This window comes from Equus przewalskii, chromosome 10, assembly GCF_037783145.1.
Source record: "Equus przewalskii isolate Varuska chromosome 10, EquPr2, whole genome shotgun sequence".
Taxonomy (NCBI): domain Eukaryota; kingdom Metazoa; phylum Chordata; class Mammalia; order Perissodactyla; family Equidae; genus Equus; species Equus przewalskii.
In genome coordinates, this window is record NC_091840.1 from 47,457,201 (window position 1) to 47,476,101 (window position 18,901).

The 18,901-nt window shown below is 39.8% G+C and overlaps 1 protein-coding gene across 3 annotated transcripts in view; it reads right to left on the bottom strand.

Moving 5' to 3' along the window:
- ZZEF1 (zinc finger ZZ-type and EF-hand domain containing 1) overlaps window positions 1-18,901 on the bottom strand; it is a 112,715-nt gene that overhangs the window by 81,677 nt on the left and 12,137 nt on the right. For all 3 annotated transcript variants that reach the window (XM_070560963.1, XM_070560960.1, XM_070560961.1), the window contains exons 2-9: window positions 14,497-14,641; window positions 11,609-11,803; window positions 9,812-9,983; window positions 8,639-8,838; window positions 6,997-7,207; window positions 3,178-3,294; window positions 2,089-2,267; window positions 472-570 (exon numbers count right to left, since the gene is read on the bottom strand). In XM_070560963.1, coding sequence (XP_070417064.1) covers window positions 472-570; window positions 2,089-2,267; window positions 3,178-3,294; window positions 6,997-7,207; window positions 8,639-8,838; window positions 9,812-9,983; window positions 11,609-11,803; window positions 14,497-14,641 — 1,318 coding nt within the window. The remainder of the gene's footprint in view (window positions 1-471; window positions 571-2,088; window positions 2,268-3,177; window positions 3,295-6,996; window positions 7,208-8,638; window positions 8,839-9,811; window positions 9,984-11,608; window positions 11,804-14,496; window positions 14,642-18,901) is intronic.

An 18,901-nucleotide genomic window follows, 5' to 3' on the forward strand; every position in this document is an offset into this window, starting at 1 on the left:
CTCGGCAGCCCAGGGTTTGCTGGTTCAGATCCCGGGTGTAGACATGGCACCTCCTGGAACACCATGCTGTAGTAGGCGTCCCACATATAAGAAGAGGAAGATGGGCATGGATGTTAGCTCAGGGCCAGTCGTCCTCAGCAAAAAGAGGAGGATTGGCAGCGGATGTTAGCTCAGGGCCAGGATTCCTCAGCAAAAAGAGAAGGACTGGCAGTAGTTAGCTCAGGGCTAATCTTCCTCAAAAAACAAAAAACAAAAACCAAAAAAACCCCTGAAGGCTCTCAAGTACTTTTAAGGTGTTACAGGTGATTGACACCTAGTAGATTACAACACTATAATAAGGAAACCATGAAAACGGTTTAGGAACCACTGCCAACTGAAGGACAGACAACCCAAAGTGAAGATTGTATATGCTGAAAATTTCAAAATTCAAAATTTCAAAAGTCACTAGAAACAGACAGATCCACCACTCACCGTCCCTCGTCCACGGTTCAACAAGGAGGTTTTCAGGTCCTGACTTCTCTTCTTTTCCTTTGACATCACAGGCCTGAAGAGTCAACTGGAGAGGTTTACCTGACCAAAGGAAAGACAGAGAGCCTTAAGTTAGTGCTATGAAAAAATAAAAACTAGCATGCACATCAGCAGAAATGGAGTGCCTGTGGCCACCCAGACTGCCGATGAAGAATTTACCTGTCTAAAAGCTAAAACAGAGAAGTGATATTAGACAAAAGTTGACATCATCCTTTTGTGCTTTCCTGAAACAAAGTACAGTGATTCCAAGAAGAGGTCTCTAGAATAACCACTATTTAAAAACAAAGCACATTATAAGATATAGATTAATAAGCTAGATTCAACATATTTGCAGGGGGGGAATTCCTAAAATACTGTTTTTGAGCCAATAATTAATTTTATTGCAATTGCATTTAAATATATAAATAATGTCTTAGAGTTTTGGGTCTTGTTTCTTTAAAATGCCTTCAGGAAATTTTGAAAGTTTCAAGAATTATAAAGATCAACTTTTGCTATAATGACCTGAAAACTTTTCTTTTTTCTTTTGTTTTAACAATATAACGAATACCTATTAACCTACAACCCAACCCAGAACTCGAGCATTACCAATAAGGAACATCCCCCGACACATTCCTCCCCAGCCATCCCGTGCTCCCTGCCAAAATAACTGCTAAGAACTGAAAGCTTTTCAGGAGAATATTTTCCAGACACTACATATCCCTCCCATCCAGTCATGCCTGCTACAACCCCCCTACCCCTCCAAAAAATGACATTTCCAAATTTAGGGGGGAAACTGGATTTACTGACTTCAAAAATTAAACATAAATTATTAAGTCATATTAAGGTAAAGGTACAAATATCATGGCAGAAATATCACAATAATGCCTCTACTACTGAAGAGGATGGGATCTGATACTGTATTTTGTGGACAGAAACTTTAGCACTTGAGGCTGGGATGGCACATCAGCTGTTCCTCATGCCAACTGCTGTCATCTCGGAGTAGCTATATGGGCTACTCCATGTTGAGAAGGATTAGGAGGCCCCATTCTGGGTCAGCAGAAAAGTGCTAAGATGGATTACTGCTGGGCCCAGGAGGGGAAAGCAGCATCAGGCATGTATGTATGTCCACATATGTCCTTCCAACCAACTATCATGGGGATTCAGAGGGATGTGCTCTAAGATAAGGATCCTTTGCACCATGTCTGGGCTAGTTTCCTCCCTCCTCCAGATGAAGGTACTCCAACTTTCCAACCCTCCTGGCCTACACAATGAATGTGACACTACTGTACTTCACCAAAGATGGCTGTGATCAAATGGCCACCAAGCCTAACTGATTAGGTCAGTAAATCCTGGGAGTACAGCCTGGTGGACACTCAGGTCCTCTTCTGCTGATGCTGCCATAAATGAACCAGTATCCCCCTTCTCCCTACCAATCCCAGTCAAAGAGGATATGTTCATCCAGAAATCATGGTATGATCACAACGACACAGTCCAAAAACTACGCGAAAAGATAACAAAATTCCAAAATGTCACATGTTAATGATGGTCTCATGACTTGTCCATTGTGCTTATGTCATTTACCATATTTAAGGAGGAGGTTCTGCCTGACTGATGCCATGGATGAGATGAGGGATGAGGCATCATAGTGTGTGTCCAGGTGGTCAGTGACAGTACACAGAGAGCTCAGCACTTTCGCAACACTTCCTCTAGCTAGTGCAAAAGCCAGAAGAGTCAGCTCCACCTCTGGAGTAGAACAGCAGCTGTAAACAAAGAGCAAAAAAATTTTCACTTCTTAAAAACATGAGAAAATCTAGGTAGTTCAAACCCCATGTACCTAATCACCGTAAGTAAGATCTACCTGCCAGGGGCTTTCTCTATGTTTACCAGAGGTACTTTTTCAAAGTCCTTTGAAAAACTAAATCAACCCAGAGGACCAGGAAATAAAATCCTCACTTTCGTAACCTTAATCTATTATTAAATAATACTAATAATATCAACGTTAACAAGTCAAACTTTATAAACAGACAATAAATAAGCTGCTGCAATAAGCCTCTGCTATTAAGAAGCCTAGTGTAATGATTTGGCTTGGCCAGAGGTAAGGGTTTACTCTTTCAATCACCAAAAACGTATTTGAAATCTACTCCACATCACACTTCTCTGGCTTTTTTAACACATTACACTGAAACTTTTAAAACTGTCTAGACGGCTCAGGGCCTGGTTTGTACTCTAATGCAGTAGGTCCTCAGGGCTTGCTGAGACAGAGCTGAGGGTCCCTACATTAAGCAGCCCTTCTACCAAGCTTTCAAAGAGCCCTTCCCAGGTCAACGGACAATCAGGCCTGTTAGACGTAGTGGTCAGCAGATGCTGAGCAGGGCCACGGCTGAGGACAGAGTGATGTGAGAGGGTCTGCATTTGGGACTTTAAGATATCTGTTCCAGCCGAGACGGAGGATTACTCCCCACTCGCCCCAGTTCCTGAGGTCAGGTGATATTGCTAGATAACACAGTTTAGATGGGTGAACTATTATTTCATTTTCTCTTCACTCTCTAAAAATGAATCATTTTTAGTGCTGATCTTTAAAAGATTAAAAATTAAAAAACAGAAAAAGACTTAGCAAACACATATGCCCTCCATCCCCCACAAACCCCACCTTATCAACCCTGATTTTACCTAGTTATCCTTATGAGGAAGCTGTCCACCTCTTCCAGAACGTTGGGAGACAGGAAAGTGGAGAAATCCGTAGATCCCGGTGAAAGGGACAATGGAGGCATGTGCTGCAGAGCCTTCCTAGAAGTGGAAACGGTAAAATTAGAACAACAAAGGCAAAAACAAATTTGATAATCTAACATTAGACATAAAGTAAATTGCTAGAAGCGTGTTTTGATTAATCCCTTATAAACAAAGAGTGTTCCTACAGAGAACCTGGTAAATAATATAAACCAGACTTTTTCTCCCCCAGGAGTAATGGTGCTAAGTAGTTTAATGGGGTCTCTTTCTTTCTTTTCTCTTTCTTTTGACAGTTCCATTTCCCTCTGTAAAAGCTTATTCAACTCTCCGGAATCAAGTATTCATTTGAAGTAGTGTGAGCAAAATACATACATACTCTACAGAAGAACTCCAGAGTTCTTAGAAAACTTGACCCCAGAGGCAGAGCAGTTTACAGCACAGTTAAAAATTCATCTCACACATGCAATCTTAAGAGCTATGGTATCTAAAGACACGTCACGCATTTTATTTTCTTCAAAACACACTGGCACCCATCACCTTCTCTATTCCTGCCTGTTTCTTGGTCTTCTACCTTCGTTTCTGCTTTAACGTTGCTCTTTCCTTGTCTCCTCTTAAGTTTATCTTTCGGATTCTCCCAACGGCTTTACCTCCTCTGGCCTAGCAGTCATCTAACAAATTTATGCAACAAATAATTACTGAGTCCTACTCTGCACCAGCAACTATGTTAGGTGAGTATACCATGAACAACTTGAAGGTATGCATAAGTGTATCAAAAAAATAACTCAAAATTCTATGTTTGATAGCCACTTTATAACAATAATGACAATTCCTGAAACACTCTTATTTCTACATTTCAAAATAGAGACAATACAGCAAGGCTAACATTGTATCAGCTTCCACTCTCCTCTGATCTCTTTTCCCCTCTATACAACAATCTGTATCAGTATGGCAGCCACAATGAGGTCTAATGCACATGAGCGGCATGCAATAATTTATTGAATTTATTTCCACTGATACAAGTAAATACCTTTGTTCCAAACTATTTTTTTCTTACTTATTTTTCCTCATTGATCTTCTTTCCAATATTTTTTAAATTTTAGACTAGTTTTATATCACTGGTATTTAAAAGGGAGGAGTGAAAATATCACTGCAGATTAACTATTACAACTGTTTAGGGATATAAACTTTAAATATATCCATTCTTCAAACAACGTGGCATATCTTCACAAAAGTAAGGTTGAAAGCTTTTCCTCTTCCCCTTCCTAAAAATTCAGTCCACACAGTGGGGCTGTGCAAGGGAGGCACCAAAGTGTGCTTGGGCGGGTGGCCCAGAGTCGGGTACTGGAGTAGGGCACGAAGCAGGGTGAGAAAGCCATCTGCATGAAGGGACAGCCTGGCATGGAATGTTAGCACCAAGTAGGGTGAGGAGGGGGGCCTGGCACCAGGCAAAGGAACTTAAGGATCACAAAAAGGGCGTCTGTACACAGGCAGCCACAGCAGCAGCCCTGCAAAAGGTACTGGGGTGGGAGTGGGGTGAGGAGCATGTCCAGACCAGGGCAGGGGAGATGGGAGACTGGTTACACAGAGGGGGTTGATTAAATAAGTAAACATATTAGGGATGATGGGAGGTCGGTTTCTCACTGTCAGAGAAAGGAGTTACAAATACAGAAAGCGAGAAAACTAAAATGAACACTGTAGTGCTGGATTAGAATTGGAAGCATTGGTGTAAACTCAGAGTTTTCAGTATTACAGAAATAGAAATAAAAAAAGGTGTAAACGTGTGTACATATACACGTGTGTATTATTTATATACAAACATCTATTTCCTAGCTGTGTCCACTGCGAGTGTCTGAGAGAAGCAACACTCCCAAAGCACTGAGTTTAGTTTCTAAATACCATTTTCTACTAAAAGGGACCAAGACACCTTAGAAAAATGGCTGACTCCAGGATTAAGGTAAGGAGCATTTAAGGCAAGCCTGGAATATCTTGTTGTTCTAGAAAGGAAGGAAGTGTTCCAAGAATGATGAGGACATGTTAAAAGGACACATGAACCAGACTCAAGGGATTCCCATTGGTCAAATCTGGGACAATCCGAACATCAACACTGTGATGGATTATAACCCAGTAAATAAAATAGGAATCCATGAGTCCATACTAATATAAAGTTTGATGAGGAATGGGATATTCACATAGTCTCAAGTACTTCCTTACAAAATACTTATTAATCACAAAGGGAAAAAGAACTCTCTTACAAGTGGAGAAGTCTGGCAGACACTACTTTCATCAAGGGGTCAAAGTTAACACCACCCAGCATTAGTAACAGGGCAATCTGAAGTTGTGTGCCACATGATGGGACACAATGAGAACATATCATCACTTCTATGATATTCCTGCTAAAGATACAACATCTAAATTTAATCACGATGAAACATGAGATAAACCAAAACTAAAGAACATGCTTCAAAATAACTGACCTATCATTTTCAAGTGTAAAAGTCATAAAAGTCAAGGGAGACTGAGCAATTTTTCCATATTGAAGGAAACTAAAGAGACATGATATTGAAATGCAAAGTATGTTTCTGGACTGGATCCTTTTACTATAAAGCACATTACTGGGACAGCTTGAAAACTTGAATGGGATCTGAGGATTAGATGGCAGGAATGTATAGTGATGTTAACTTCCTGATTTTGATGGTTGTAGCGGAATGTTCCTGTTTAGGAAACACACACTAAAGTCATTCAGGGACACTGAGGCAACAGGCTGGCAAATTACTTTCAAATGACTCAGGAAGAAATAAAAGTTCTTTGTATTATATTTGCAATGTTCTTCTAGGTTGGAAATGTTTTTCAAAAACATTTTAAAACAGGAAGGAAGAAAGGAGTATGGTCAAATATTACCCTTCAGACCCAGCACTGCCAGCAGCAATATTTGCTGAAAAGTTTTGTTTAAGAGCAATAAAAAATCTCAAAAGACATTTAGAGAATCAAATATTAGCAATCTTTTTTTTGTCTGATATTTTGATAGCCTACAATGTTATCAGTGTATTATATAACTGGGATATGTAAGTAATATAATTACATATAATACTAATAGAATACATATCAGTGTATTATATAACTGGGATATGTAAGTAATATAATTACATATAATACTAATAGAATACATATAAGACTAATGCTAATACTTCATATAATACTAATACTTCATAGCTACTGAAGCTGGTTGTTTTTACCTTGTATGTTACTACTGAGCCTTTTTGACCTAACAGTTTTTTAAAAGAAAATTTTCAAAGGTGTACATTTAAAAATAAATTATTTTAGTATCCTCAAAAATATTTCATTTATTAGTGAAAAAAGTCCTCAATCTGGGGTCCAAAGACCTGGGTTCAAACTGATCCATCACTCCCTGGTCATTCAACTCAGGGATGGTCATAATTTTCTCGTCTATAAAATAGGGATAATTTCTACATGCACATTTCACAATATAAGTAGGTAAATAATATATAGCATCTGAAGTGCTTTATCTAACATAAAGTGCTGGATAAATGTGAGTATTTTTCCCCAATGGATAAGGAACAGGAATGGCATGTGTGACCCCGTCATAAGACTGGAGCCGATAGCACAAACAGGAAACAACAGGGCACCCGCAACTGAGCTGTTGACAGAATCTGATGATCAAAGACTGCTCAGTGACACACTCTAAAGGGTTAGAGAAGAATGAGTGCACCCTGATAGGACTGGAAAGCAGAGAGAGTGACTTACTGAGTATTGTGGAGCACTGTCTGCACGAAGGCGGGATTTGTCTCCATGGAAGCCGTCACCAGAGATGTGAGCAGAGACCAATACCATATTGCAGAAGCATCTGAGACTGAGACCCCAGGCTTCTTGACTCTCTGAAAGCCAACAGCCCTCAGACCATGAATCCTAGTGTCACATCCATCGCTAAGACAACGCTTTATGTTAATCTGGACATCTGTCAAGCACAAACAACAAATTCAGTATTGGATTAACTTCTTCAGTTCAGCAAGTGCTAGGCTCCCAACTAAAAGCAAAATAGTAATTCACATTTGGAAGAGAAAATTCTGAAGATATACTTTGGTGCTAGAAATAAATAAGGTGTACAATGGAGCTAGTATATAATAAACTTGTCAAAAAAAGCATTGACCAATCTAAGAAGTCATAAGAATAATGTGTAAAATTAAGGGTGACTTAAATCTTGACATTACAAAGTTTCTTAGGAATTTAAAGTCTTAAAAACTTACACAGAAAGTATTTTTTAAACCCTAATTAAATATATGGTCAGAAAATTTCTAGAATTTTTCCTAGAGTTCTGAAATTTGGATTTAGTTATAAAATAGTAGCTGGCTCATAGGAGTTGTAAGATTTTCTTTTTAATAATTAAGTCCAAATAGATGACACTGGCATGACTCACTTTTAAGAGCTGTCACAATTTCATATTTGGGTTGGAGAGGAGGAGGTGAGAAGTTAAAAAGGACACAACTTAGAGAAAAGATCACCACAGTATAAGACAGGAAGCTTCTACTCCACAAGCTTAACTACTTCTTTGCCTAGGGGTGAGACACAAAGACTCTACCTCCCTAGGCCTCAGTTCCTTTGAGCAAAGTAAGAACACTTCTTTTGGCCCAGGAAAGCATTAGAAGAAATGAGACAAAACATGAAGCATTCCGGCTCCCTGAATGAAATAAGCCTGGAAAGAAATCACAGAATTGTGATTATTTCCAAAATGCTATGTGTGAAGCAAGGTTATAATAGTATAAAAATGGAAACAACCTAAATGCCCAAGAATAATGGGCTGGTTAAAATTAAGGCATATTCTTACAACACTGAATAAAAGTGAGCATGAATATATGATAGGACAACATGTTAAAAAATTATAAAAGAGCACATACAGAATATCACCATTTTTGTAAAAAGATATGTATAGAAATATGTAAATATATATACACAATCCTATTATTTATTTTAAAAAATGTGTGTGTATATATATGTGTGTATGAGTAAACATACACACACACACACGTATAAATATGTAAACACCAGAAAAGATCTGGAAGGATCCACATCAACATGTTCAAAGTGACAATCCCTGGGTAGTAGGACTTTGAGTAATTTTTGTTTATCTATATTCTTCTAATTTTCCAATAAGAAAAGAATAAAATATTTTTAATTAAAAAAGCCCTTACTGCTTTTCTCTAACTTTTAAAAACACTGAACAGATGAAATAATGACCACTTTCACGTGTACCATGAGGAGCAAATCAAATCGCCAAAGAAAAACCAACAGCTTCTCCACTTCAGAGGTCTTCCTGCTAACATATATTACTTCCTTCTTCCCCTCCCCATCCCCTTAGTTAGAAGGGCAAGGAGCATCTTGGTTGACTCACAGAGCTGACTGACGTTGGCATTTTCCAGCAGTGTCACGTAGCCGGTGACATTGCTGGGAATGTGCACATCACGAATTTCCTGAAGATCGCCGGCAGTCCTCCCCACAGCTACTGTCACCTGCTGCGGCATGTAGCTCTGGTCAGCGGCAGCCACCGCAATGGACAGGTGCCTAAGCACAACATCTGGCTTCATTTTTAAACTGGAAAACATGGAGAGCAGAAACTACAAATGTTTATATAAGTCGAGAACTGGCAGGGTCCACAAGCCCCATCTCCAAGATCTGGTATTTGATACACCCAAAGACTGATTTTCTTAAAAGCAACTAACTTGAGATACTGGCTATCAGTTTCAAAGTCCTTATGATCTTGCCAAGCCTCTAAAATTCCTCTCAGTTCAAGATTAATCTTATATTTCCTTTTAAGCTATTAGCATAGGAAGGAAAGTACAATATGAACATTCCAACAAAATCCTTTTACCTGGCAAGAAGCAAATTCTAACCTGCATCCAAAGAACTGAGTACATTTTCTCATCTATAAATTAGACGGTTAAAGGTCACATATATCCTCTGTGAGAAAACAGGACAATTAGTTCTGTTTCCACCAACTGAAATTAGCCCATTCTCTGAAGGGACAGGTGAAAATTTAGATAGCAGCTTCAGAACTTGTGGAAATATTACAGTTTACTATCATCAATTCCACCCCATATTCCCTGACCATCCCATGCCCTCCTCCTCTTCTAAACTGGCCAACTTAGTTGCATATAGATTTTTAAATGTATAGAAAGGATCTTAAAAAGTAAAATCAAATCTGCCATCAGAAAAGTACTTGCCCCTTGTGATACTAATTTTCCTGAGAAACTACTGAAAAAGATCTGAAGTCAGTATTAAAAAGACTAGTCAAATGCTATTTTCTCCCTTAAAATACCAGGTAAAGAAATCACTCATGTTTATGAATATATGAACCAGGTTACATGATTTTATGATTCTTTTTACTTGATTCTTAAAGCACCTTCACAGATAGTCACTTACAACAAGAAAAATACTAGGCAGTTAAGTAGAAAATATTCTGAAATCTTAAAAAATAACTTTATTTTTAACACATTGATGGGATAAGAGAAAGAAAGCAGGTAATTTTCTTGGACTTTCACTCAAGACTTGGCATTATACCACCCACCGAATCCAGTGTGAGCGGGCACTGCCATCTGACTGCCAGTAGGAAGACGTTTCTCCATTTGTCATCTTGTCAATGTCTGCAGAGTTGGAGGACGTTTCTATATAAGCGTAGCACTTTGCTACTGACTTGAGTTTATCCATCTCTGGGCTTCTAGTTAGATCTCCAGGGCTTTCTGTGGGGAAAATCAGTTTTAATCATACAACATCTCTTCCACAAAGGAAAAGAAAAAGGAGTCATTTAAAGTATCTAACAGAAATATGCTTGGCACTTTGACCCTAGAAAAATAAATGTTCCTTAAAATCTCCTTCCAAAGAACCCAAATAAAACAGAAATTGGCCAAGGATTGCTCCATGAGCTCATTACAGTATAATAATTAAATGACTTATGTATTTGCAAAATGATGCCAAGAGAAGAAAATGGTGTCTTATGGTCTGCATTTACATTTCTTTAATTATGAGTGAGACTTTTTAAGTACCTGTTTGTAAGTCACTTGTGTTTTTGAGTATGACCTGATCCAACCCTCATCTATTTTCGACTGGGTCACAAGGCTTATCAATTTATATATTTTATGTAGATTATATAATGTATATATAAACACATGTAATAGGTACTATTTACTGAGTTTTTACTGTGAGCCAGGCAATCTTCTATGCATTAATTCACTTTAGAGATAAGGAAACTATGGTGCAGAGAGTTAAGTAACTGCCCAAGGTCAGAGTCAGTTAAAAATGCAATCTGTCATAATACGTTACAAAATGTATTTCTGCTCCCTAGAACGTCATTTGTCTTTTGGCTGTGCTTATGATATTTTTTGCAGTACAGAACCTTAAATGTGCATACAGTCTAATTTATTAATCTTTTATTTTGTAGTTTCTGAGTTTCATGTCTTGCTTAGACAGGTTTTCCTATGTCAGGATTTTTACAAAGTGGAACTCTTTTCTTCTAGTACTCTTACAGTTTTCTTTTCAGTTTAAGTTTTTGATCCATCTGAAATTTATTTTAGTGAATGGAATGGGTTAAGAACCTAGTTTTATTTTTTCTTCAAATGGCTAACTAGTGGCCCTAATCCCATTTGTTGACTAATTCACCTTTCCATCATGATTTGTAGGCTGACTACATCTGGTACTACATTCCCACATGTACTTGGGTCTATTTCTGGACTCTGTGATGGTCCACGGAACTGTCTATTCATTTTATCAACTTCTCTTGCCGTCACTAAGTGAGTCTGTAGTGGCCCTCCTCATTCATTCAACAACTACTCATAGAAGACCTAACATGGCAGGCACAGTTCTAGGGGCTAAGGAGAATGAGTCGAATGAGACAGACAAATGCAAGTAAATAATAACACTATAACTTCAGATAATGGTAAGTGCCATTTAGACCATTAAACCTGCAAAGGTGATAGAGACCAGAAGGTAGGGAGTGGTGGGGTTAATTAGAAAGAGTAATAAGGAAAGGCCTCCCTGAAGCCATATCTGAGCAAAGATCTGAATGATGAGAAACCAGTTGTGTGGGACACTGCCACTGCATGGCTTGACGAGTGATGTATAGGTCCATGCCCCAGATCCGAATCCGCGAACCTGGGGCCACCGAAGCAGAGTGCATGAACTTACCACTTTGCCACCACGCCAGCCTCCCAGATCACATTCTTAGGTTACAAACTGTTCACTATTATATTTTCAGAAGTAAAGGCAGGTAGAAGGGTTGGCCTATCCTATTAGTAAATACTATGTTTGGAAGAAATAATGATAGAGCATTTTCAGGAACCCCCACCAACACACACACACATATACATACCCTTTTCTTTTAGTACCAGTTGATCCAGAGACTCCTTCAGAACAGAAGCCCTCATGGTGCACACGTTATTGCAGTGGTCCAACATGGGGTAGGGGACGACTGCGCTAGGGAGCCGATTGCGATGCAGGAAGCGCAGAATCATTGATGAGTGAACACCCAGGCCCTCCTTGGACTCTGAAAATATGTCTATGAAACCTACGCAGACAAAATCCATTTTTGATGTTTTCAGGAACCCACCACAATAGTTTCCACATCCCCTGCCTGGTGGCCTATCTAAGTTGGCTGAATTAAAAGCAGCCATTAGTAATCTTCATTGATATTTTCAGCTTTACTCATTTAAAAATCTAAACAAGTTTTTAAGATACAAAGCAGAGGTAATCTCAATTTAAAAATTAATTTCATTTTAGTTTAACAGAATTTTGGAAGACTTAGAATAACGATTATCTGTTTCACTCCAAGCTTTAAAAATTTATAAGCACTTAAATACTAACTAGAAGTTTTTAAAGAAGTTTTGCATAAAGAATATGAGCTAGGAATAAAGTTTATTGCATTAGAGAGTGAAAACATAACTGCTTTTATACTAAACTATGTAAGACAATGCTAATGATGATACAACCACTACCCTGACCACAGTTTCCGATGGCATGCTGCAGTTTATGAGATACTTCCAGATGCGTCATCTCATTCGGGCCTCACTATAAGTGGGGGGTGGTGCAGGACAAGCACCAAAGGTGCTGCTATCTTGTTTCATAACTGAGGAAAATGAGGCTCAGGCAACACACCAAGTAACAAAACAGGCGTAGACCGGAAACAGCCCCTTGCACGGCCTCCAAGCGCTCCTTCCACCATGCCAGCTTTTTCTCTCCAGTGTGACTCCTCTGGAGTCTGCCCCATCTGTCCACCCCTCTGGCCACCGCCCAGGCCCTGGCCTCAACATCTCCTGTTCATACACCTACACAGACTTCCTAAGTGGCTCCCCTGGCTACCTTTGTCTGGTATTAACCTGAGTAATCCTACAAAAACACAAAACAGACCACGTCCACCCCTGTTTAAAGTCCTTTCACAGCTCCTCATAACCTACAATAATATGCCTTGAACTGAGGTGCCCATAGCCCAGAGGACTCCCAGGGTTAAGTGAAGAGGCTAAACATAGCAGCTTTTCCTGGGGCTCAGATACACTTGTAGATTTGGGGGGAATTTTTTTTGTTTGTTTTTACTTTCTAATGAGTCATAACATACATAACAAAAAGTACATATATTATAATTGTATCACTTGACCAACTTTCACAAACGGAACACACCCATGAAAGCAGCACCTAGAGCAAGACTCCAGAAGTCCACAGGAGAAATTGTTTGTAAATGTAAACCAAAGAGATTACATTAGAGCAGAATGAAACTTTGCATTAATTTTTAAGAAAAAACATGAGGCTGAGGAGAAATTTTGCACTAAAGCAGCCCATTTTAACTATGCCCCTACACAAACCCTGGAGACACCAGTTTGATTTCCCAAGACTCAAAAGTCTCTGCCACCCCTTGCCCTCCGTTTAGTTTCTCTTCTCTTAGCAGACTCCCGCTGTCATACCCAAACCTCACGTTATGACACTGCTGATGCTGCACTGATTTGCTCACAAAACATGTGAAAAACCAGACTGATTCTTGGAATGGGAAAATGTTTTCCACATGCTGAAAGAAGCAATGAATTTAGTAAAGGGGCTGTTTCTCTTGAAACACTAAGCACCCATACAATGAGATACAAAAGGAACAAGTTTCAGTCTAGGTTAGAAAAAGGGACTAGGAAACTAAAATCCCACTCAGTTTACCAAGGTTCATCCTAAGACTGTGATAAAACAATTCTTTTAGGTTGGCTGTTGATAGAAAATTTTGAGTAGAAAGTCCTAAGTCACAACCCTGCTCTGCAAGTGCCTTGGGATCTGGACCCCGGATGCTTCTAACCTCATCTCTGCCTCTCCCCACAGTTACCCAGGGCAACAGAGCACTAAGTATTCTGTTGGTACATTCCCTGGTCTCCACTCCTTTCCTCTCCTCCCAAAACATCTAAATAAGGCTCCCAAAACATCTCTTTGAGGTGTTAAATAAAGCAATAAAGCTCCTGATGCTAGCCACATGCTGGTAATGCAAAAGTGGGAGTAATACATAAATGTCAAGATATAAGTTAGCTAAACATAATTCAAACCATAATTTTAACTGCCATGAGTAGGAAAATGGTTAACATGTAGAGACTACCTATAATGTTCTATAAAAAATTACATAATTGAAGACAATTTGAGGAAGACTGGAAATATGCATTTTTCATTAATATACAGAAACCACCCTTGTCTAGCTCAATACACCCTCAGCAGTAAGCCAGAGAGGTCAAGGGCAGTGAGACGTACATTTACGTATCCATCAAATCTGTTTTGCTTCCACTGCTGCCCTAGCTAGGCTCTAGGCTGGGCTGTAGGACACCAAATGCACAGAGCAGGAAAAGTTCTTAGATAAGATAAAGTGAGACTGAAAGGATGATATGCAAAGTGTTTTTCCTTTCAAACTCAATTGTTTTCTCACTGGGGAAAAAAAAGGGGGGGTAATTTTATTTGATTCTATCTTCTGAGCCCCCAAAAGAAACCATACAAAAACACAGACAAAGTATCTTCGTCAGTACAATAAAGAAGTATTGCTTAATTTTAATCTATTTTTATCCTTACTTAAATTTCAGAGTGATAACTTCTCTAAAAAAAAACAAACACTGGTTGCCTACAATGTGCCAAAAAATATGCTAAATGTGAGGACACAGCAGAAATAAAAGAGAAGGGCCCCACCCTCAGGGAGCTCACAGCTCACAGAGTGAAGAAGACATGTAGCCTTCAGCACTCAGAGGAGAGCCTCACCTGGAACAAGAGAGCAGGCCTGCAGTTGTCTGATGATGTGGCTCAGCTCCCCCTGGAGGTTAGCTCCACTGGAATTCTTGAGGGCCTCCAACATGTTCTCAGCATCAACTGTACCATCACCCTCGGCATCAAACTGGGCAAAGGCCTACAACACAGGAGATGCAAGAAAATCAGGTCTGTTCTAAATCTTGAATAATTTTTTCTTTTTTCTTACAGTTCTCAAGACCAGTGGATTTGTGTGGGTGTGTGCGGGAAGAGCCCATATATATCATTCAAAGAATAAATAAATTCAATATGGTAACCCAGTGTGCTTTGCAGAACGCATGCATATAAGTACTACCATATGTATACACAATTTTTTCATCTCATCTCTCCTTCAAGAGACTTAACTCCCCTCCGTAATTCCCCTTCCCCAAAACAACTTCAGAAGAAAGCAACCACTGCAAAATTTTTCAACTGGTTACAAAGTGCCAAATAAAACGCTACAATGAGAAGTAACTGGCTTAGAGTAGCCCCTCAGGTTTCGCTGGGTTTTTCCTTTTAAACATTCTTTGGACACAACAGCTAACTTGATTTGTCTGCTCCTCAGTCCTGTTTTCAGTAACCTTTAAACATAATCTAACTTGTTCCCTGCCCAGGGTGGGCATCTGGGGAACTGGGTACAGCATGGGATTTGGTTTAAATCCTGCTCTGTCACTTACTGGCTATGAGACTTTACACACATTTCTTTATCTCCATAAGCCTCAGCTTCTAGATCTGAAAGATGAAGCAAATATTACCAAACTCACAGGCTGCTGCCTGGATGACGTAACATTTGAACAGGGCCCAACCGAGTGAAAGCACATTAGCAGTGCAAAGCACTCCCCTTCTCCTTTCTAACCCACTATGTTACCTCCTCCAGTGTCCCTGACCCCATTCCCTCTCACATCCTACAAGACTTTCCTTGCTTAGCAACTGCCTCCTCTCCCCAGGTCTCAATCCCTCCCTCATCAGTGGCTCCGATACACTCAACTCACAGACATCTCTCACTACGGAACACTTTAGGAGACTTCTATGCTGTTTTCTAAGTAATCCTCTCTCTTCCTTAAAACTCCTGCCCCTTTTCTTTATTTCCCTCCTTCATGAAATATGGAAATGTCCCATTGAGGTTTCATGACTGACACAAATACCCCTATTTCCATCACAGACCTCTGATAGGAACATAGCAAATTCCTGAGTTTGGGTCCAAAACCATAGACATAAATGCAGGATGGGGGACAGAGTTCAGAGGCAACATGTGAGAGATGGACTGCAGCATTCTTCTGGCCTCTACTCAAGCTGACAAGATTATCCAACAAGTTAATAGGATCGAAGGCTACACTAATCAAAGTATCATGTTCAAAAGGAGAGAAGATAGCCTTGTGTTCTTTTCTGATTAGACTCAATCAGGAAAGCTGAGTTTAGTTTGGAAGCTACAAAGGGAAACAAAATAGAAGAGATTAGAGGAAAGAGACCATGAGGGAGGGAAGACTAGAAACCGCCCTGTGAGGAAGAGCTGAAGGGCCATGGAATCTCTAGTGCAGAGAAAAGATGACTGGGAGGAACAGAATCCCTCTGTTCAAATATCTGATGGGCTGTCATGGGAAGGAGCAGTCAAAGTTAAGGTCAGAAGTTAGAGGAAAAGCTCATCATAAACATGGACTTGTCTGTTATCAGCGGGGTATAAAGATGGGTTAGGAAGCTCTGAGAAGGAATGCTCACCCCATCCCTCAGGGCTTCAGAGCAACAGCTGGACAACAAGCCATCAGGAGTGTTCAAAGAAGTCATACTGAACAAATGCATGCACCTCTGCTCCCTCCTGAAACCCCACTAAGACAATATCATAAAGGGATTTATTTTTTTAAAGCACAAGGACAAAGAGAATAGGAAATGATGCAACAGCAACAAAATTCTGAAAGCTGGGAAGCAGACGAACGAGTAGCACCAGGTTGGTCAGCCCAAGAAAGCAGAATCCTAAGCTGGGACAGGGTAAAGTTGAGAAGCAAGCTGCTTCACACTGCAGGACTCCAAAAGACTGAAGAGTGAGTGGCAATAGGTGCTGCTGAGAGTGGATGTAATTGGCAGAAAGACTATTTTAAAAAGCAGTTAGCCATGCTATGGCAGCGTCCCATGTATAAAATAGAGGAGAACTGGCACAGATGTTAGCTCAGGACCAATCTTCCTCACCAAAAAAATTAAAAAACAAAAAACGCAGAACTCACTGGATAAATGCTGATCTTAGAAATCATTGGGGATTTTCGCTTTTTTTTTTTTTTCAGGGGAAGAGGGTGACAGTGGGATTGTGTGATTTTTTTTTTAAAGAGTTCTTATCTTTTAGAGACATATAATGAAATATTTATGGGTGAAACGAAATATTTGTGGATGAAAAAGATCTGCTTCAAAACAATTTGGAGGAGAAAGTAGGTGGGGTTTAGCTGAAATAAAATTGACCTTGAGTTAGTAATTATTGAAACTGGCTAGTAGGTTATATGGGAGTTCTTTCTACTCTTATCTCTATTTTCTTATTTACTTATTTTATTAAGATTTTATTTTTCCTTTTTCTCCAAAATCCCCCTGGTACATACTTGTGTATTTTTAGTTGTGGGTCTTTCTAGCTGTGGCATGCAGGATGCCACCTCAGCATGGCCTGATGAGTGGTGCCATATCCGCGCCCAGGACTTGAACTGGCGAAATCCTGGGCCACCGAAGCAGAGCACGCGAACTTAACCACTTGGCCACAGGGCCGGCCCCTACTTTCTTATGTTTAAAAATTTCCATTGAAAAAAAAACCATACCCAGATACCCAGATCTTCTCCCCAATCTCGGCAGAAGCCTGGGAAGTTGATTCTCTGGAAAGAGTAATACAGAGAAGAGTCTCTGGACTAGGAAATACCAGGCACAGCTGAGAGTGTGAATGCTACACTGAAAACAAGGGGATTAAGATTTACATGCTAAATTTTTTTTTTCTTCCCAAAGCCCCAGTACATTGTTGTATATCCTAGTTGTAAGTCCTTCTAGTTCTTCTGCATGGGATGCTGCCAGAGCATGGCTTGACGAGCGGTGCATAGGTCCATGTCCAGGATCCAAACCAGCAAACCCCAGGCTGCTGAAGACGAGCACGCCAACTTAACCACTACGCCACCTGGCCAGCCCCACACTAAATGTTTAAGACTCACCCTTCCCCTAGAGCTCTCAGAATGCTGGCAGCTAGTCTCACACCCTCCAGGCAAGAGACTGGAAGAGTCTTCTCTGGGGCACCCAACAAGCCCAAGAGAAGGGACCTAGAGATCCTGGCACTGGAGAGCTCCCAATGAAAGGGCCCAGCCAGTTCATCTCACAGTGAGGTTCCCCAGTCAACAAGCCACATGCACTGAGCATCCACCTTTTAGTGCCACACTCTTTGAGATGAGTGGACAGCCCAGGACCACCAGACATTTGAGGAAAGCCTTAACATGAAACAGGAAAAAATGCAACTTGGAGAAAAGAAAGGACTATGCAAGGAAAAGAAAACATCAAAAGGATTATGATTAGTATCTTCAGAGAAATATTTTAAAAGATATTTCTAAAACCAGCTTTACTGAGATATAACTCACAGAACATAAAATTCACCCTTTTCCAGTGTACAATCCAGTGGTTTTCAGCATATTCAGAGTTGTGTAGCCACTACCACCACTATCTAACAAAAAAGGATATTGCAATCATGAGAGAACAGGACACTATTAGTAAAAACAGGCAATTCAGAAAACTTTTACAAGTTCTTGAAAATGAAAATATCATGACAAAATGAAAATCACAATAGATTTTGGAAGATAAATCTCAATAGGCCACAAGATAAAGTTGACTAAAGTGCCCAGAAAGTAGAGCAAAAGTACAAAATGATGGGAACTGAGAAAGAAAAGAGAAGGAAAATCAGGAGACTAGGTCAAGAGGTCCAACATCCAAACAGTATACGTTCCAGAAAAAGGGAACGCAGAAAATGGAGGGGAGAAAAATCACAATCATTACGATTCAAGATAATTTCCCCAAACTGAAGGACATGAGTTTTGATAATGAAGAGGCTGAATACTCTACACAATGGATAAAAGCACATCCTAATGAAATTTCACAACATCGAGAGGAAAGAGAAATTTCTAACTCCAGGGAGACGACAGTTTCCATGTAAGAGGTCAAGAATCAGAATGGGACCGACTCAGCAGTAACACTGGAAGCCAGAAAGCAGTGGGAGCAGTCCTTCAACATTCTGGGGGGGCTCTTTCTAACCCAGAAGTCAACGATCAGCCAAAATACCAGCAAGTGTGAAAGAGTAAAATAAAGACATTCTTATACATGCAAAGTTCTCAAAAAATGAACTACTTAACGCTTCCTTATTCAAAAAGCTACTAGAAGA